At 47.6% G+C, this 20149-nt stretch overlaps 2 protein-coding genes across 2 annotated transcripts; one reads left to right on the top strand and one right to left on the bottom strand.

The window, feature by feature from the left end:
- Nucleotides 1-2529: 2529 nt before the first annotated feature.
- UCRPA7_8866 (putative fungal alpha-l- protein) lies at nt 2530-4172 on the bottom strand (the record flags this gene model as incomplete). Its single annotated transcript, XM_007921374.1, has 3 exons — nt 2530-2703; nt 3013-3762; nt 3894-4172. The coding sequence occupies 3 exons, from the start codon at nt 4170-4172 to the stop codon at nt 2530-2532; spliced, it is 1203 nt and encodes a 400-aa protein (XP_007919565.1).
- A 3238-nt stretch (nt 4173-7410) lies between these two features.
- UCRPA7_8865 (putative lactam utilization protein) lies at nt 7411-8284 on the top strand (the record flags this gene model as incomplete). The annotated part of the gene is made up of 3 exons (XM_007921373.1): nt 7411-7491; nt 7559-8037; nt 8095-8284. 3 exons carry the CDS (start codon nt 7411-7413, stop codon nt 8282-8284), a joined length of 750 nt encoding a protein of 249 aa, XP_007919564.1.
- Nucleotides 8285-20149: the final 11865 nt, after the last annotated feature.

Genomic DNA, 20149 nt, shown 5'->3' with positions numbered 1-20149 from the left:
CTCGATTGCGCCCAATAGTGGATTCGCGGACCAGCTTCGTCTATGGGACAAGTTAGGCTATTCTATCTCTGAGGGTGTGGGTGATGATGGCCCGCGGAGGACTAAGCCGGAGTATGAGGAATGGAGGAGAGACAGGGGCATTTTACTCACGAGGGATGAGCAGGCGAGGCAAGAGGCGGTAGCAAGAGCAATGGAGGACATGGCTATTGCGTTAGGGTAACTAGTTGAGTGACTACAGGGTTATAAAAAAATAGAATGACACATTGTATTATCGACCAGACCTTGTCTTACTGTCCGGATAGCAGTAAAGTGCTTTGTAATACGTGCATGGCCCCGTCATCCTCATTCGTGTGCCCTATTCGCATAATCTGTACCTCAATACGGACTTAAACTCAAAGATTGTGATTACAAGCGCGGTTCTCAGCTTTAGGGAAAGGGCTCTTGAAAAGGCAGAAGGAGCCAAACTGACATGGCGAGATCGACGTTTGTGATTTATCTGTAAGCTAGGGGTGACATAACGGGATGTCAGACGGGCTCAAGTATCAAGGACTGGGATTTCAAGTATCATCTACTTTAGACGAAGCATGGCCGTCGCTTATCATGATGGCACAACTCGAGATGAAGATCCAACCTAGTAAGTACAAATGATATAAATTTACATGGTTGAGATTCTAACTAAGGAGGGAGGTATCTGCGCCAAATAGCCCTTAATGTAGTCCTTCCTAGTCAAAGGCAGAAATGCTTTCTAGTATGTAATCATGTTTCCTTTTGATGCCTTGCTAAGTGTCATAACTCATTGACCAACCTTGAAAACAGCCACAATTTTAACACAATCGCTAACTTTAGATAGGTTAGGAGAAAGTGCAGCTCCCGATTTATTGACTTAATATCGAGTCTGGTCAAGGCGCCGTGCAGTAGTTGCACTCTCAAAGGGCTCTCTTGCTCATACGGTGGAATTGATACAGAGGAAATCTCACACTCGGATCAAGCTTCGGCGGCCTGGATAGAGGATACCGTATGCTCACTCTGCTGCTCTGACGTGTCTACTTCTTCTACAATGTTGAACCTGGATGGCAGCTCGCTTGACGACTCCGCTAACAAACGTCAGAGAAAATGCAGCATCCATGGCTGAGTCGAGTTCATTCTTGATCTCAGAATCTTGGGCGTGGTCCCTTTCACCATCGACTAGTAGCCTATCCTCTTTCTCCTTCGATGTCCGACCACGGAGACTGGCTGATCTCGTGGGGATTCATCATATACAAACAGAAACTTTTGAGTTTCTTGTTAATTTTGAGATGGGTGGCGGCATTAACCGAGTCTTCAACTTCTCGACTTCCATGGAACTTGAGTTTCTTGCTTTAGACCTCGACAAGTGCGGCGGCTTCCTCAACACCGTTTGGACTAACACTATCGACACTCATGACCAAAGCCCAGGAAACACCATTCATCCAAGTCAGACTTTATAGTGGGTTTTTGATCCTCTCTTTCCCCAGACAAATCATGCCACGCAGGCAACCATTGACTACATGTTCAACTTCTTTCTTTATCTTCACTAGCTGCACTCAAGGTTGTGAATTTGCTGAAGAGACTCCCATTGTATCGCCTAGGCAATCGCCTAGGCTCAAACCCTTAACACTCCCAATTTGAACAACTCAAGGGGTCTAGAGTTTGAGACGACCATTCTCTGGTAAAGATATGAACTTTTGCTAAATGTTCAAGTCTATCATACTGCTTACTATGGCGCTAAGGAAAATACGGATCAGGTACTGCTTTGTAAACTTATATCATCCTGTTCAGAGCCTGGAGTAGGACGTGTAGGCTAGTGCCGCTAGTCGGCTAAGTCATGACCGAGCCCCTAACATAGAGTAGCATTCTGAAATAATACTCGATCCTTCACCGTTAACTCCGAAGTTACGTTTGCCATGGTTTCATTGCCCTCTAAAAGCGACTCTGGTTACTTCCGCGACTCATACTACCTAGGTAGATGACCATGCCCACAATCCAGAGTTCCGCTATAGCCATGCAGGTGGCATAAAGGGCCGATAAGCTGAAAACCTCTCAGGTGTCGCTACCACAGCTTTACATTTGTCAACGTGTAATGCAATATTATTACATCGCAGGAACTGGAGCAATAACAGACTAGCAGTCAGTAATTGGTATAGAGAATATCTACAAGGGCCAAGATGTGTTGTAGTCAAATTTATAAACCAATAACCTAGAAAGCTTTTGGCGATCTGTAGGATCACCGCAAGGAAGTATTTACAGGCTGCCGGGGCCTCGGCTTGTACATACATATGCCGATCAGCCAAGGCGGCAGGCTAGGACGAGGCGAGCTGGGGTAAGCTTATCCCCACAGCCCCAACGTACAGCTTGGCAGCTAGCACAGCTCCAATCAGGATCCTGCTCGATAGAATCGAAGCCACATTTTTTTGGTTGCGCCTTGTTTTTCCTATTCCAGCACGAAATGACGACGAAGGAGCAAAAGGAACCACCGACCTATACGAACAGGCTACCCTCGGAAGCCGTAAGTTAAGCAAAGCTGGCGCCGATGACCCAGCTCACGTCATCATTGAAGGATACGGGGTTGTCGAAAGCGTGGACTCCACCATTGCTCGCGGCATAGAGCACGGCGTTATAGTGGCGGAAAAAGTGAGAGGGATAGCTCCAGGATCGAAGCGTAGTGCCTTGGCCATTGAGACCAGCCTGAGGGCAAAATGTAGCGTCTTCACCGAATAGCTTACTCCCGTCGTTGGCGTTGAGATGAAGCTCGAAGTTGGAGTGGCGAATAAAGCTACCAGGTGTATCCTTTGACTCGAATGAATAGCAGGCGCTATTACCGAGCCCAGTACGAACCGTCCAACTCGCCGATTGCTTGAGTGCAGTGCTATCAGACGATGTCACTACCTGAGTATTAACGACATCACCGGTGTGTGCAATGTAGCGTGTTGTGCAACAGGAAGTAGTAGCTCGAAGCGAGATCGAAGACCCGACAGTAAGTGCCGGGCCACTGACCAACGACCCTGGGGCATATTTGGCGGCTACGATGTTAGCCTGGACCGAGTTCTCGGTGGCGTCTGTTGGGAAGCCCGTGGTCATGACGCCTTCGTAAAATGTGCCCTGTGCCCAGTTGCTGTTGTCGCCGCCGACACCGAGCAAGATGGCACCTTCTTTGCTCATCGGGTTGTAGCCATTGTCCGGGCGGACTCCGTTCCATTGTGTTGTTAGTGATCCAGAAGTAGCATCGCCGGTGCGAACCGCCCAGTTGTTCCCGGGCTGTCCTTTAACAATTGCAGTAACAAACCGGAAGCTAACTGTAGGTGCAGGGTGTGTGGCAGAATTATCGCTTCCATACAAGCCATTCTCAAGATCAGCCTTGACCCAAGGCCCACTGCCAGTACCACCACCTGCAGTGCCAAAATAGACGGTCTCCATATGGCCATTGCCGGTATCCTGAGTGTTGGTCTCCGCGTTACCATAATCGAAGCAACAGGCATCATTGTAGTGTGTTCCATCTACAACTGCGTAGATACCCTCTGCTGCATCTCCCTTAGCTGTACCACTAGGGGCATTATTACGATAGCCTGTGCCAGGCGGAATAAAGACGCCATATGCCTTCTGCCCATTTAGTGTAACTGGAGCACCGATTGCTCCAGCTAAACTATCATAACCCCCAGCTTCAATACCACTAGCAGCGCCGCCTGGCGGAGCCTGGGTAAGATGATTACCACGGCCGGACTGGTCGTAAATGATCGTGATGAGACACTATGAAATAGGGTATTAGTGGTTGGCTTTGAGACAAACGATGAAAACTCAATAATTGGATTCTAAAGGTGTATGCTGGTGGTATATTTGTTCTTGATTTTGTGTGGAAATGGACCCTGGGGGTTACTTACTGTCGTACCAGCACAGAAGTTGTCTTGCGTAGCGGCATTAGCAACACCACCAGCAGATAGAGGTGCAATGATGGTCGTGGCATTATCAGAGCCACGTTTGACTTGGTAAAGTGAACCTGTATAAGCACTGTACAGGGCACGAGTAGTACTGTGTGCGGCAATACATGGGGTATTGCCGGAGGCGTAAATGTCACACGGCGCAGCAGCAATAAGAGAGCCCATGGCCACAAGGCCTAGGGCAAAACTTCCGACGCGCCCGAGATTTGATAAAAAAAACATAGCTAAATTCTATTGAGAGAGATCAGTGATATAGCCGCACTACTTTGTCCTCCTACACATGTCGATGGGAAGGTCGCATGTTGCACATTTATATATAATTATAAAGACCGTATTCATATCATTATCATATGACCTTTGGACTGAATTCGTAAATCGTAAAGGGCCGTTTCTACGCCTCCGCACGAGAACATAAACATTAGCTCGTCAAGAGGACTGCGACTTTCGGCATAGTCTCTACTTAATCCTGAATAGAGTAGACTAGCTAATGCTACCTTGCCGATGTCCCCGGCGAAATACATCTGAGTTTGGCAAGGGTGAGAATCCTACAGCAGGAAATCACGATTTCTACAGGATTGGGGCTTCGAGCAATGGATTGAGGCTTTGGGGGGGGGGCCGGGGGGAAGGGAGTGCCTGTCTAAGTTTGTGAACGAACGACAATGCTAAGCAAACACATAGCCTCCCTCAGAGACGAATTTCGTTACTCGTATCCAGAATTCGGGAATAGAGTAGAAGTTAGTGATCCTATTGCCAGGCTTCTGATGGATTATTCACTTAGAAGGAATAACGATGTCAGAAGAAAGTGGCGTGTATCAGGCAACAGCATGGCCTGGTCGTCGACTCAGATGACGGCTTTCTGCAACGTTAACAAGCAGCCTTCCCTCGCCATAGACTTGCATCCTCCGAGGCGAATTACCCCGCTGGAGGTGTACAATCTCACGGAGTGTCGCTTACTTCCATGCTCTCTTACGGGAATTGGGACCTAATTCTACGGGCGGCTACTACCTTCTATAATTAGGGTGGCATTGACAGGTAATCCTTCATCAAGGGGAGCTGAGCAAAGGACCAATAAAAAGCCCAGAATCACCACGAATGCCCTTTTCAAGCCACGAAAGCGAGTTTATTTGTTAGTTAATTTTCAATTGAGACCACCAAAAACCTCAAACCAGGTCATTCACTTCTCTACTGACACATTGGTATCTTTATCAATGCTACAGGCCGGTTCTCGAAGCTCATGTTCCGCAGGTGTCTTTTCGATTAGGAACACGCTCGACATCAAGGGCAACAATCTACTATCCTAATATAAACAATGGCTAGTAGTTTCCTCAAACACTGATCTGTATCCGCGAAGCTTTAGAAAAAAGTTGATAGCTTGCGTGGTGAAAGACTTTATATGCGTGCGAGTTCTCTCATTGAACGGGACACCGCTATAGATACTGGCTGATTCGATTTAGAGGTGGTTTAGGAGCGTGCTGGGGCCGCGCATCACGTAGTTTGTAAGCTAGTGTGCACTCAGGGGTCCGACCAATCATAAGTACTTGAAATATCTCACCTGAGAAGTTCTCAGGTGCACTTCGACCAATTTTTTCCCCATGGTGGAATCTTACTTATGAGTTATGGTTAGCTAAGCCTGCAAGACATTCCTGACTTCCGGGCCATTGCGAGGCGTCCGGCAGAGTGGCCCAGCTGTAGATTAGACACCGAGGGATGGGCAAGGCAGACCGACAACGACCTAATTGCAAGAGAAGAAGAGTCGTGCTGAGCTATCAGGACCAAGTCTACTGCCCATTTAGTCATCGTTCAACAAATATCCGGGAGAGACCTTTCTAAAGAAAATAGAGTGCTACGCAGAATACACTCGCCAAAGGATACCATGTACAGCCCAAGTTCTTCAGACTCCTCGTAATGGCTATACCGTTTCCCGGAACCCAGCACAAATCTCAAGCGGTAGTGGCATTGACTCGCCAGCGCGTATCGTATTCGGGAGCGGTATGGTATACAATCTTCGCCTACGTTTTCCGTGTCCTCTCGAAGCTCGATTTTGCCGTACCGAAATGGCGCAAACGGGAATTCTGGGCTGCCCAGGAGCCGAACACTATCAAGACGTCTTCAGTCCGACGTTGAAGAATCGCATTCATCCCGGTGGGACATCAACCTGGTGAAAAGCATAATATACTCGTACTTGTGCACGGCGGCGGATGGGTGCTTGGCGATCCATCAATGGATGACGCGCAGGCGCGAATGCTGGCTGATAAGCACGACCTCCTTGTCGCAAGCCTTGAGTATCGTCTAGCTCCACGTTACCAATCCCCAACCGCAGTATTCGACGTCGCGGCTCTCAGATCTGCCGTTCTCAGTGACTCCGAACTTCCTATCGACCCTGAGCAATTAGTTGTCGGTGGCTTCCCTACAGACGCTGTAGTGACGCTTAACCTTGCCCAGTTACCAGAGCTAGAACACAAGATCAAAGCTCTCGTGTCATTCCAGCCGCTCACTGATAGATCTGGAAAGTCTCAGTGTCCTTGGAAGATGACCAAATGGGGCGCTGAGGACCAGCTGAAGTATACAATGTCCATGTTGACTGGGCATACACCCTCATTGGCATGGACATGAGAGACAAGCTCTTAAGCCCGTTACATGATACCCGAGATGACATTCCTCACCCCGTATTTTCATCATTGGAGGAGCAGATACATTTGCGAAGAGGTAAGCTTACTAGCGAAGAGGCTAGCAAGAATACAAGATGATAGAGATGCTATGCTTTCTTGGAATAAGAATGGAGTACGCTATTATTGCGCCCCGGATATGCCACATTGCTGGATGCACTTTTGGGTGGAATTAGAAGGGGAATGGGGCGCAAAACAAAAAGAGACATCTGAGGAGGCCTAGAAATAAGTCACATCATGGTTGAAAGGCATCTTATCTAGAGAAGACAGCTGATTTGTTGAATCAAAATCTATTATCCATATAAGTTGCTTGTGTTGTGTTCTGCTCTTGGGGCTCTAGCTTTAATGGGTAAAGCGGAAGGTGCAAGCCGGACTGTTATCAGTAAGAAATTCAACATCGACCAAACGAACTCTTATCTCAATGATCCCTTAATTGACTTTGACTAGAAGAAAGGTTGTGGTTGTTGGACACCAATATTGCAAGATCCACCTCCAGTGTTGCACGTGGGGTACTGTGGCAACCCAAAATGGAAATGCGAATCACCTCTCATGCAGCCACTATGTTGGATATCGATAAGATAAGACTTCGGATCAACTTAATCTAGCCCATATGACAAACGCCTTGGTTCTCATAGGGTTAGAAGTCGACTCTGAATTTGATGAGTTTTACCCAATAATGATATCTTGTGTAACAAAAAAAAGCTCCAGAGAGGCTGCGATAAACAACGACGGTATTCTTTGAAGCGGCATCGATCGTTCTAGAGGCCATCGACTTTTGAAATCTGATACGCAAAATGGGCAGCACCGGAACTTCTCAGCGCACCCGCGTGACGATCAATTGTGATATGGGAGAAGCCTACGGATCGTGGAAGATGGTAAGTGCGCCGTGAGAATTTGATCATGAACATCTCGCATACCTAATGTATCTGGTGAAATGCATAGGGCCCTGATGAAGAGCTTATGCCCCTCATAGATCTCGCCAATGTCGCTTGTGGCTTTCACGGTGGTGACCCTGTTGTCATGCGTAAGACTGTGCAGCTCGCGAAGAAGCACAGTGTGCCAGTTGGTGCGCATCCGTCACTCCCTGACCGCGAAGGATTCGGTAGGCGCCATATCGATCTTTCGCCAGATGACCTGTTCGCGCAACTCGTCTATCAAATTGGAGCACTCGAAGGAATGTTACGATCAGAGAACATGAAACTAAACCACATCAAGACACATGGTTACCTGTGGCGATACTGTGAAGCGAGCGAAGCTCATTGCAAAGCCGTGATGAGGGCTATTCAGGTGTTTGATGTTCCAATGTTGGTTATTGCTGGGACCCGCATGGAGAAGATGGCAGCAGAAATGGGCATTCCTTACATTCCAGAGTTTTACCCAGACATCTACTACAACGAAGAAGGGAAGCTGATGTCAATTCTGTGAGTACCTCAGGACAATGGCGGCGAGAACAGGAACCTAATTGACTTTGCCCATAGACGAGACGGTCGGGTCAACCTTGAGGATGTTCAGCCGAAGGTGGAGCGGATCATTGTACACGATGAGGTGGTTGCAAAGACTACCGGGAAGCCTGTCAAGATGAACTTTGCAGGTCGAGATTTTAGCTGCTGCATTCATAGTGATCTCCCTCGTCAGTTCGATCTTCTGCCTTACCGGACATATTACTAACACGCGACTCAACAGATCCAGTCGAGACATTGGACGCAACAAGGAGAGCGATTGAGGCAGCAGTGTGAGAAGGATAGAGTACAAAGTGCACTTACAACGATTTCATTTGGCACGGTCGATTCTGCACACTACAGAATATCAGACCTGGCATAGAGTGCATTTGGGAATAGAGAAGTTTTCCTCTTGATAGAATGATACGATGATATGATGCATGGCCATTCATTCACTGTGCTAAAACAGACAAAAGTCTCTGCTTCTCTCAAGTCTTTCTATAGTCTCATCCATCCCGCAGTCTAGAGTTTCTCTTTGTGTTCTATTCTCATCAACAGCTTCCCAGATCTCTTCGAGCAGAAGCATAAGTGCATCCCTAATTCTTCCAGGATAGACTTTCTTCAACATATCGTTGCGTTCTCTCACCCAGGTGCGATGTTGAGTACTGATTGCCTCACGCGCAGTGAGGTAAAACGGAAAGGGTAGCGACGAGTCTGGCCCACATCCAGGCGGCATACTTTTGATCAGTCGGACCAGTTCTTCGATCGTTTGTTGCACGCGCTGTGAACCGGGAGCGTCTTGGTATATGACTCTTTGCAAGACGAGGTGTGCACACCAGTAGAAACACTGGCTAAGAGTGTCTAAATGACGAGTCTTGGTAGGTCGATTGCTACGAAACGTAACTCGAGATCTGGCATAAATACGCATATCTGTCTCCAAAGTAGATGCACGCCGAAGGGCATCATATTTCGCTTCTGAGGTGGTAGCATCGCGCAAATCGGCTGACAAGTTGGCTAATCGGGCAAGAAAGCCGAGTACTGGTTGCGGACAACCAGTCATCTCTCGGAACGACGGAACTGTACGGTCGTATTTGTCGTCGGGTAGAAATAGCCAGAACCCAGGAGGCAGATGTGGCCGGCGATGACGGAGAATTGCAAGTGTAACGTCCAGCATCGCAAATCGTTGCACTAGTAGTCGGGGTAAAAACTCGTCTACTGGATTCTCGATGTAGTCTAGATCCCTTAAAAAGTGCATGGCGCATGCGAGATGAACGTCGACACCAGAGCCTCCGATGAAAACAAGATTGCAAATTTGTAATAGCACTGCAGCCAATGTGGCTTGTCTTGAACTGAGTTGCTCTCCAGTCACGTCCAGCGCAGCTGGGTTGTCACAAGACACGAGTGCCTCCCTTAACGAAGCGAGTGCTTTGTCGTGGCGCTGCATGACAACATTAGGAGCAGCTCGGCCATGGCAATACATGTACTCGGTTGCCAACGAGATTATGGTGTCTAAAAGGACGGGCGATGCAAGAGCCAGTGTCGAGAGACGACGATATGGGTTTTCCGCTGAGTCATATGCTGGCAAAACGCCAGATAGGTGATTAAACCAATATGCGAACGCAATGCGTTCTCCTGGCGAGGTAAATTGATCCGGAGGAAGGTTCATATGGGCAAATATTTCATCGTCTACCAGCTCCCAGCTCTCTGCGCCAGCGTCTGAGTCCACATCGACTTCAACGCCTCCGTCAGTGGTGGGGGACACCCCAGTGTCACTTTCGCCAGCATCTCGGCCCTCAAGTTGACGAGCTATGAGCGTGGCATTGCTTATGAAAGACGTACCCGAAGGAATATGAAAGAAGTGTTCTAGATGGGCTTGAGATTCGTTGTTGTCTCGTCTGTTATGATCCTCTTCCGGGACTCCGATCCTCTTGCGCTGCGTCGGGGCTGGTCGTCGTTTCTGGGTGGCTCCCCCTGTTTCGGCCCAACGCAGGCGGACGGTAGTGTACTCGCAGGGCAGGTCTCGGTTGACGCAGCCCCTGCACCGGGGCCGTTCCTCAGTGCATTTTCGTCGGCGTTTCCTGCAATTGGCACAGCCATTTCGAGAGCGTAATTCCACTTGTTCCGGCATTGTTGCACATAATAACGGCAATACCAACAACGGTAACGGGAAACGCACAATGGTCAAGGGTTCGACACGAGGAACTACCCGGAGACCGCCATCGGGCACTAAAGTACTCCTTTGTGGATCATCAAGATAGCTGCTCTTATCGTTCAGAGGTCTAGATAACACATTTGCGCTACCCGCTGGCGGCGTTTCGACTTTCTATTCTAGGAGTAACACTTCCCGAGCGTGGGCTACCAAGCGACAACGGCATCCACACTAGTCTCTATCATGCTGGATTCCTTCAGAGCGTTACGCTCCAAGATGACCACAGTGAATTATTCACATTAACACGCAAGCAAGCGTACAAGACTTCGAAGCAATATTCTTATAGGCCTACTCAAGAATACTAGCTGCCAATAGATGTGATGTTCACGATGCAATTTTGAACGCGATAATATCACTTCATCATGTCAAATGTGTCTACAGCTTCCATCACGGTCAATGAGACCCGATTGTCTCTCAAACCGGAAGTTTGGTCGACAACACAGGAGTTAATTGAATACGAAGACGAATATGCTGCAGCCAGTCTCCCCTCACTTCCCGTCGTGCTTACCCGGGGGCAGGGGGCATATCTCTGGGATGTTGAGGGAAAGAAATACATCGACTTTTTGAGCGCCTTCTCTGTGGTTAACCAGGGTCACTGCCATCCCCGAATTACGAAGGTGATGGTTGAACAATGTCAGCGTCTGACCATTGCGTCGCGAGCCTATCATAATGAACATTACCCCCTCCTCTGCCGAAAGGTCTGTCAACTATTGGGATATGACAAGGCCTTTCCTATGAACTCTGGCTCAGAATCTGTGGATCTCGCCATCAAGGTGGCACGTAAATGGGGTTACAATGTCAAGGGAATTCCCCGAGACGAAGCTCTAATCGTCACAATCACCAATAATTACCACGGAAAAAGCCTAGGACCACTCTCTGCATCCAATAATCAGAAGTTTCGAAACGGTATGAGCAGGCTTGACAATGCATAATCGCTTTCAAAGCTTACTATTGTGACAGGCTATGGCCCTTATTTGCCAGGAGTTGGCCCAGTTGTGAACGGACGCAAAATTCGATTTAGCAATTTGGATGATCTGGAGTATGCCTTCGAAACCCAAGGAGATAAGATCGCCGCTGTCATGATGGAGGTTGTTCAGGGACATGCTGGCTGTCTACCAACAAATGAGGGCTATGCAAAAGCGGCTTACGATCTTTGCCAAAAGCACAGGGCACTTTTAATCGCCGATGAAATCCAAAGCGGATTCGGCAGGACTGGCTATCTCATGGCGTATCAAAAAGATGGCATTCAACCTGATATGGTCATTCTAGGTAAAGCACTTACTGGAGGCGTTTATTCTATGGGCATGGTCGTCGGAACCCAAGAGGTTATGGGCCAGATGCAGTCCGGGGAGTGAGTTGAATCCGATTCAGATTGTTACATACAGTGAGTGCTCATACAACTTAGACACAGCTCAACTTTCTCTGGCAATCCACTTGCCAGTGCCGTTGCCATGGAAGCGATTGATGTTATCCTCGATGAAAATCTTTCGAAGCGGTCTTTGGAGCTAGGACAGCACTTGATAGATCGTTTGTCGTCAATCAAGTCCCCTCATACAACGATCAAAGTCACTGGACGAGGGCTATTCTGCTCCTTTAACATGGATGAATCACATCCATCTGGTCGAATCACCGCTGCGAGATTGTGTACTCTCTTGAGGAAACGCGGAGTTCTCGCATTCTCGGTTGAGAATCGCCTTCGTTTGGCACCTCCTCTGATCATATCCGAGGAGGATTTGTTTACTGCGATAGATGTTTTAGAGAGATCTTTGAAAGATCTCATTGATTTTGAGATATTGTAAACTTTTTCAGATTAGAGCTACCAATAGTAAGATCGTACTTTTATCGGTATAGCTCTCAATGATAATTTGTGTGCCCAAATCTATGACAGGGTTCATGAGGAATGCTTTTGAGATTAGAGCGGGGCGGCGTTTTGCGATCCAAACGCGGCTTTCATTTTACACTTGCAAAATGATAAATCAAAATAAAAAATGGATAAGAAAATATACGAGCAAGAATTCGGATCATGCAACTAGAGACTATTGGTGGATCGAGCAAAAGACTTGAAATATGACGGTGTCACAGGATATGCACGTCCATACGTCTGTTCTGGTCTACAGTGCCCCACATCTCTTAGCCTCGACAAAAGGGGCAAAGGGAAACGCGGTGTATCAGACACCGGCTTGCCGAGATTCCAACCTACTGGGAATCGATTACAATGGAGCCGTATCTACTAGCTCAAATTCGACGAGCGGCGATTCCCCTCTAATCTTGGTACATTGATGATAAGGTTGGAAAATGATGCGCACTGATAACAAGTCTAGCGATTACCTCTAGTACGCCATGTGAGATTTAGTCACGGATTCCCAGATATCACTGCTTCGTGCTTCCTCCTCCTGGGTTTCACATCCGAGCGACGGTTGGAACCCTTTCACCTATAGAATTACATACTATGGCAACCACCACTCAGACAATCGCCGTTGAGGGCAAGGCCCTTCTTCCGATCCCAGTCGAAACTGACACACCATTATCTGGTCCAAAGAAGCCAGCAGGATACGATCCTGAAGATCCTACTACTAATCTAAACGTCATACCCAAGTTCGCAAACAAGCTTGATGAGAGAAAATGGGCAAAAGAGCAAATGGTGGCAATTTTCAGGGTATTTGCGAAACAAGGGTTCGCAGACGGATTCAATGGACATATCAGTCTGCGAGGTTAGTTAAGACTATGAGTTCAAAGCCATAATCCTCTTAACAAATTTTTGTATTATCTTTGGGCTGACTTTCAGAAGATCCCATAGAACCGCTGACATTCTGGATCAATCCGTATGCCAAGCACTTCTCACGAGTCTGCGTCTCGGATCTAATCCGCGTCGACCATGATGGCAAGTATATCGAGGGCCCAAGAGGTAGCAAAATCAATGCTGCTGGTTTTATTATTCATTCCAACATCCATAAGGCGCGACCTGACTTGCATGTGAGTGATAAATGGCATGAAGCTTTTCCTGTAGCAGGATAGTTGACTCAGAAAGGTAATTTGCCATGCGCATTCTCCTTACGGTCGTGCGTGGTCTGCCTTTGGCCGACCGGTGGAGATGCTGACACAAGATTGCTGCTATTTCTACGATGACTTGTCGGTGTACGGAGGGTTTGGTGGCGTCGTACTAGCTAGTGCTGAGGGCGTTGAGCTTGCCAAACAACTTGGACCTAAGAATAAAAATTTGATTCTACAGAATCATGGGTACATGAACCAATCTTGTACTACTTGAGCTTACACTAACTTTTGGACAGACTTATCACATGTGGATCAACGCCAGCGGAAGCCGCCGCATATTTCATAACACTGGAGAGAGCTTGTCAGACGCAACTGCTTGCAGAAAGTGCGGCTGCAAACGGGATTGACAAGAGACTTGTCGGCGAGGAAGAAGCAAAGTATACAAAGAGTTGGTTAGGTACTCCTGAGGTCATGTATATGTGGTTTCAGCCAGAGTATGAAGCGGTTCTTTATGAGTCAAAGGGCGAGTTCCTCAACTGAATGGATATCATTGTAGCTTATCAAGTAACACATGAATATGAAACGGGTTTCATATTAGTTTTGCTCCAGTGGCCATGTATGGCACCTAAGTGCTTCTAAACCAATGACATAATGACGGAGTTGCTGCAACAAATCAATACAATATCTCAGCACCTCTTTACAGCATTTAATTAAGCCAATACTACCTTTGTCAATTTTCATTTGCAATCTACGCTTTGCTAAGCAGAATTATGCAGTCCCCGTTTTCAACTCTTTCACCAGGCTCCTTAAGAATCGCCTTGACCTTATAGCTAAGGTTGTCCTTAGGAGCACGTACGGTAATTTCCATCTTCATTGCCTCTAGAACCGCAAGAATCGCTCCACTTTCGACCAATTGTCCCACTGACACAGCAATCTTCCATACACTTGCCATCATTCCAGCAACAACTTCGATGCTTTCTGGGTCTTTGCTGAGATTAGCCGTTATAAGTCTCATGTAGGACTCTGAGGGACAGTTTATACCTTTCACGACATCCATTATGCTCGCTTTAGGTTTCAGCGCCGCTCCTGCCGCTTTCTCAGCCATCCATTTATTATACAGGTCACGTTCCTTGAGCAATTCTAAAGCAGTGCACTGTTCTTGAACTTTTCGTAGCTTTTCCACCTCAACCGCGGTATCAGCGACCATCGTCTCATATACTTCCAGGTCGAACTCGGTATACTCAATACGTATATCGTACAACCCGGCCTTGAAAGAAGCGACCATGGCATCATATTCGTCTCTAGAGACCTCATGAAAGACGATTTGATCAAAAGGCTCAAATAGCCAGGGCCGCTCGAAAGAAAATCCCTTCTTTCTACCATAGACGTCCCAACAACAACCTGGCAGGGTAACTCCCCAGAGTGCATAGCCACCAGGGCCATCATTTGGATATATAGAATTGGTCGTGCCACCAGAGCCTAGTGACCCAGCTCTCGTCCAAGTTCGCGCAGGATTGTACTTGGGAACATTAAGTTGGCGCCGTGGATCTATGACATTGTAAATTGGGAGGCCCATCAACCAACCCACTGCATTTACAAGATGAGGTGTTTCAAAGTATGCCTTCTTTACATCTTCTCGATCCTTGAGACCGTTACTACGTCTGATGAAATCGACATTATCGGGGAGATAGCTCGCATATGGCCGTTGAAGGACCATGTAGCGGTCAACTGCTTCTTGGCACTCCGGGGGATCAAAAACTGCTGGCAGATGAATGATACGGCTCGGTAACCGCGTCACCCGCTCACGCGTAAGAGATGCCTCCAGTGCAAGAAAGTTCTTAACCACCTCGTCTTGGGTGATAACCTGCGGTTCGAAGTAAACGAGCAAAGAGAAATTTTCTGCAACGCAATGCTTCTTGAAACATCGTTGCTGGCTATCACGAAGCGCGTTTGCGATTCTTTGAATATATGCGCGTAATCTGAGATCGTAAGTGCCTTTCCCGAAGACACATGATATAGCACTATATCCAGCTTGTCTGATGGTCAATGATTGTATGCCATCTGTATTGAGCCTCGAGAAGAGTATTCCATCGCCGCAATCCTCGATCGGTAAATCCCATTGCAGTCCTTTAAAGAATGGAGAGTCCGCGTGCGCACTTTGTGGATCACAGAACGAATACTTTATGTCGTATATATATGCCTCAAGCCGTCGGTCTAGCTCTTGGGCTTGCTGCCATGTTACGGCACGAAAACGAACGGTATCTCCTGGGCCAAGTTGCCCTAGCCTCCAGAGATCGCTATGCGCAATCACGTGTGTAACAATAAAACCTAGGATTTTGATAAGTGAAATGCAGGAATCTAATCAATGGTAGCTTACCAGTTTGATTTTGTGCGTCAAAAGGGAGAATAACGCCTGTATCTCCTGTAAACATCACTGCACCTACGGTGACTCCAAAGCCGACCATGTTACTTGGATGACTGCCGCCTTCACCACCGTCCGCACGACTCCACTCGGGGGCTGGACCGTCAAGACGGATCCCACTTCTACTGGAGCTTGGTAGTACGGTCCATCGAGACTGAAACAAAGACTTTTGTCCGCTCGTCGTAATGAAATCTTCAGAAAACCAGGGACCAGGGAGGGCATAAAGCACCGGATCGTTATCCCAGATGGGACGGAACTGTAGAGGGACCCCCAACCGAAAGTTCTGTGATGAACCCGTACGACATTTCTCGAGATCAAGGAGCAGATAGTCTCCAACTTGCATTGGTCTTCCTTGATACCCACCCCATCCCAGAGCAGGCGTAGTGCTCTTAGAACCTAGATATTGCGCAACGTCTGGAAGGCCACCAAATATAGCCAGATATGCTCTCGTCCCAGAGCTGGTACCTCCTATATGAACTTCTGCTCCAGCAGGTAGAACATGCCGTGTCCACGTTGATGCAGATTGGCCATTGATAGTGAGTGAGAATGCGCCACCACACAAGGCGATAACCGCAGGCTGCGAGAATCTGAGTCGCGGACCCACCAGTGTGATTTCAAGTGCTTCCTGCCCTTCAGGATTTCCCACCAGCAAATTTGCAATTCGGAAAGAAAGTGAATCCATTGGACCAGATGGTGGCACCCCATTTGGTATGCCCACCCGTCCGGGGTAATCTTGAATGGTAGTGTATGCACCAGGTTCTAGGAACTCCAACGCAGCCGGCGAGTATGTGAAGCGCGTCGCAATCATATTAGTTGTTGTGAATCCTAATAGAAAGTCCGGTGTTTCAAGAAGCGCCTTAAGAAAGAATAGATTGTTGGGAGGACCACAGATAGAAGTACCATGGAGTGTTTTGATCATTGCACCAATTGCAGCGTCTCGATCCTCGGCGTGAACCATCACTTTAGCCAACAAAGGATCGAATGAGGGAGAAACGTTGGTTCCTGTACTTATCCATGTATCAATTCTAATCCCATATCCTGAGGGAAAATTTACGAATTGTAACAATCCTGGAGATGGAACAAAATCCTTAGCAGGATTCTCGGCGTAGACTCGAACCTCAATTGCGTGGCCGTCTGGCCCGCCACGGGTGTACTTGACCATTGCCTCGGAACTAAGCCCCCCAAAACCTTGGAGCTCTGCATCTGCCTGTTCCAGCATCATTTGTACCAAATCGACCTCATAACACAATTCTGTTATGCCATGCTCCACCTGCAGTCGTGTGTTCATTTCAAGAAAGTAAAAATTTCCCGTGTCGTCATCTACGAGAAATTCCACTGTTCCGGCTGATTTGTAGTTGACTGAAGAAGCAAGGAGACAAGAACACTTCTTGAGCTGATCTCTGAGCTTTGGATGCTTTATAATAAAGGGGCTTGGTGTTTCTTCAATAATCTTCTGGTGTCGTCTTTGAACGCTGCATTCTCTTTCTCCAAGAAAAATTACGTCCCCTTTTCCATTTCCGAAAATTTGAGCTTCGATATGTCGACCACTCTCCACGAACTTCTCAATGAAAAAGCCGGCATTATTGAAAAGGGCACTTCCTCGACTCTTTACAGTTGATACCGCAGCTTGAAGCTGAGCACCATCCCTGCACACTTGAAGACCCATTCCCCCTCCTCCAGCAGTCGCTTTGACCATGATAGGAAAGGTAAAGTTTTGAAGTTCTTGCTCTGCTTCCTCAATGCTTTGCAACATTGGAGTTCCAGGGACAACAGGCACTTTGGCTTGAATTGCGAGTTCTCGTGCGGTATGTTTCAATCCAAATTGTTCTAGTGATTCGACAGATGGTCCGATAAATAGAATATTATTTTCTGCTAATGATCTTGCAAATGGAGCATTTTCGCTGAGAAATCCGTATCCTGGTAGAACTCCCTGAATATTGTGGCTTTTGCAGATCTTAATGATTGCTCGCTCGTCTAGATAGCCCCGAGACCCAGGTTGCTCAAGCTCATACGACTCGTCGGCTAGGTGGACATGAGGGGAGTCTGCATCTTCCAAAACGTAGATCGCAACTGTGGTGATCCCCAGCTTTTGGCAACCTCTGATGAGCCTCACCGCGATCTCGCCACGGTTAGCGACGAGTACTCTGGACAGCAACATTATGCCGACAATCGTGGCTACTGTCCACTATTGCATTGAGTTGGACTTGGTGGGCTCAATTCTTGTATTGGCAAGTTACTTGGTTGCATACACGTCAAAAGCGGCGGACTTCTGTTGTTGACTCACCTGATCGGTTCGGCCTGGCTTCAGTATTGATTGATCATCGAGCATCAGTCTGTTAGCTAATGCAATGCTGAATTCATTTCATCGCTGGCTGGTAGTGTTTGAGCTCTCATAGTGATGCCCGATAACACAGCCGGCACTACTTTGGTGGTGTGGCCCGGCGTAACACTTTACCAATTGGGGATATATCAGCCTTTGGTTTTGATATCGGATAACTCCAAGCTAAAACCATCCACCATTAGCTAGTGAAATACGCGTTGCATTGATCCACACCAGCATGCGGAGCTCCCATCACTCAGAAAGTGCGCATAGGTAAGGAGTGCTACAGAGTTACATGATTTCCAAGCGTCATGCTTGAGTCTCTACGACAGGTGCCGACGTAGATCCTTTCCACTCGGCTACAGACTATTATACCACAATCGAATACCGGTCTCTGTATCAATAGCGAGCCATGTATTTCACTGGCTTAAACATGGACAGATGATAATCGATGATCGAGTACGAAATTCGGCTTGAACCTACAAGTGTACAATTATTATAGACTCGGATGCGATAGTACAAAGGTCGCGATGCGTATTACGACTTTGCCACGGTTTCAATCATCTCCAAAACTATTAGTACTACAGCTCTCCTCTACATTTCAACTGCCTGGCGTAAACTTCGATATGTGTCCAAATTAGTCTACTTGATATACACGAAATGTGCCTGTTCCTTGTCCGTGAGATCTAAAAACTCCTCGTTACGGATGTAGACAACTTCACCGCCTGCTGCTGCCAGCTTTGAGGCACGGCGACGGTTTTCCCACGTTAAATATAGCCAATATATAGCAGGAAGTGCTGTTGCCAATGCGAAGCAGACAAGCATGGTTCTGAAGCCCGTCGGATAGTGCGGTGCCTCGCGACCAAGGAAGAATTGGGGTCCAATGATAAAACCAGCTATAAACAGTTAGTTGGTTTGTTGTCATCTTCAGGAACATCGCCGCATCAAGCTAGAACTTACTTGAATACCCTACAAACATGATTGCATTGCTGGTGGTTCTCTTCGTGTGACCGGCAATATTGGAGTTTGTTAAGGCCCACAGCATTGTGATAGAGCCAATGGTGAAGTTGGTGATATGGAATGAAACCAATCTGCCAACGTGATTGCTTGCTGGTAATGTATTGATTAGAGCAGCACCGATTAAAGCCGGCAGATTGCACACGACCTGCATGAGGCATCGAGTGTTAGGGTATTTCCCGGCAACCCAACCAGCTCCCAGCAGCCCAAGAATCTCCGTTACTCCCAAGGGAATATTCAAAAGCGAGCTCTCAAACGTCCCGAATCCGAACCCTTTAATAACTAGAGACCCAAAGCTGGCGACTGCCGTGCAAGGGATCATCCACACAATGGTGTAAAAGAAGGCCCACCAGACCTTGATATCACTCAGAGCCTCGATACACTGATTCTTCTTGAACTTAGGATTGGCTACACCGGTCCGATTGCGTCGAATTCTCTCGACAGCAATGATTCTTTCCTCTTCAGAAAGAAATTTCGCGGTAAGTATCGTGTCAGGCATGAAATAGTACAGAACCGCCGCCCAGGCAAGACCGATGATGCCGAAGATGATGAAAAACCATTTCCAGACAGGAATGCTGGTCGAAATATGTCCTATGCCATAAGACAGGACAGATTGAATGATAATGGCCAAGCCATTCCCGCAAAACCAGATGCCCATCCTAAAGGGTACCTCTTCTTTAGTGTACCAAGTTCCGGTGATGAGAACATATGCGGGTGACACCCCAGCCTCCGCGATGCCAAGGAAGACGCGAGCAACGGCCATTCCGGCAAAATTGGAACATCCTGCAGTTGCGAAGAGAACTATAGCCCAGGCTAGAGATGTTGCGGTAACGAATTTGCCAGCAGGAAAATAGGTCAAGCAATAGGCGGCAAGAGGTTGGGCGACAAGGTAGCCGAAGTAGAAGAGCGACCTGACAAAGGGAGTAAGTATAAATTCATATAGCCATTGTTGATTGACTCACGAGCACCAAGAATAGTCCTGTCCAGCAAGCTTTAAGTCCGAGATGAGATCGTAGATTGCAGCCTGTGCCATAACGCTCTTGTCCATGTATTGAAGGCAATACGAGAAGAACATCTAATACTGATCAGGAAAACACTGAAGAGGACAGCCATATCACACCTGTTGCACTCACCA

This window comes from Phaeoacremonium minimum (genome assembly GCF_000392275.1).
Source record: "Phaeoacremonium minimum UCRPA7 unplaced genomic scaffold PA7_03_scaffold_610, whole genome shotgun sequence".
NCBI classification, from domain to species: Eukaryota; Fungi; Ascomycota; class Sordariomycetes; order Togniniales; family Togniniaceae; genus Phaeoacremonium; species Phaeoacremonium minimum.
Note: the sequence above shows the minus strand (reverse complement) of the source record. Positions and strands in the feature narration are given on the sequence as shown.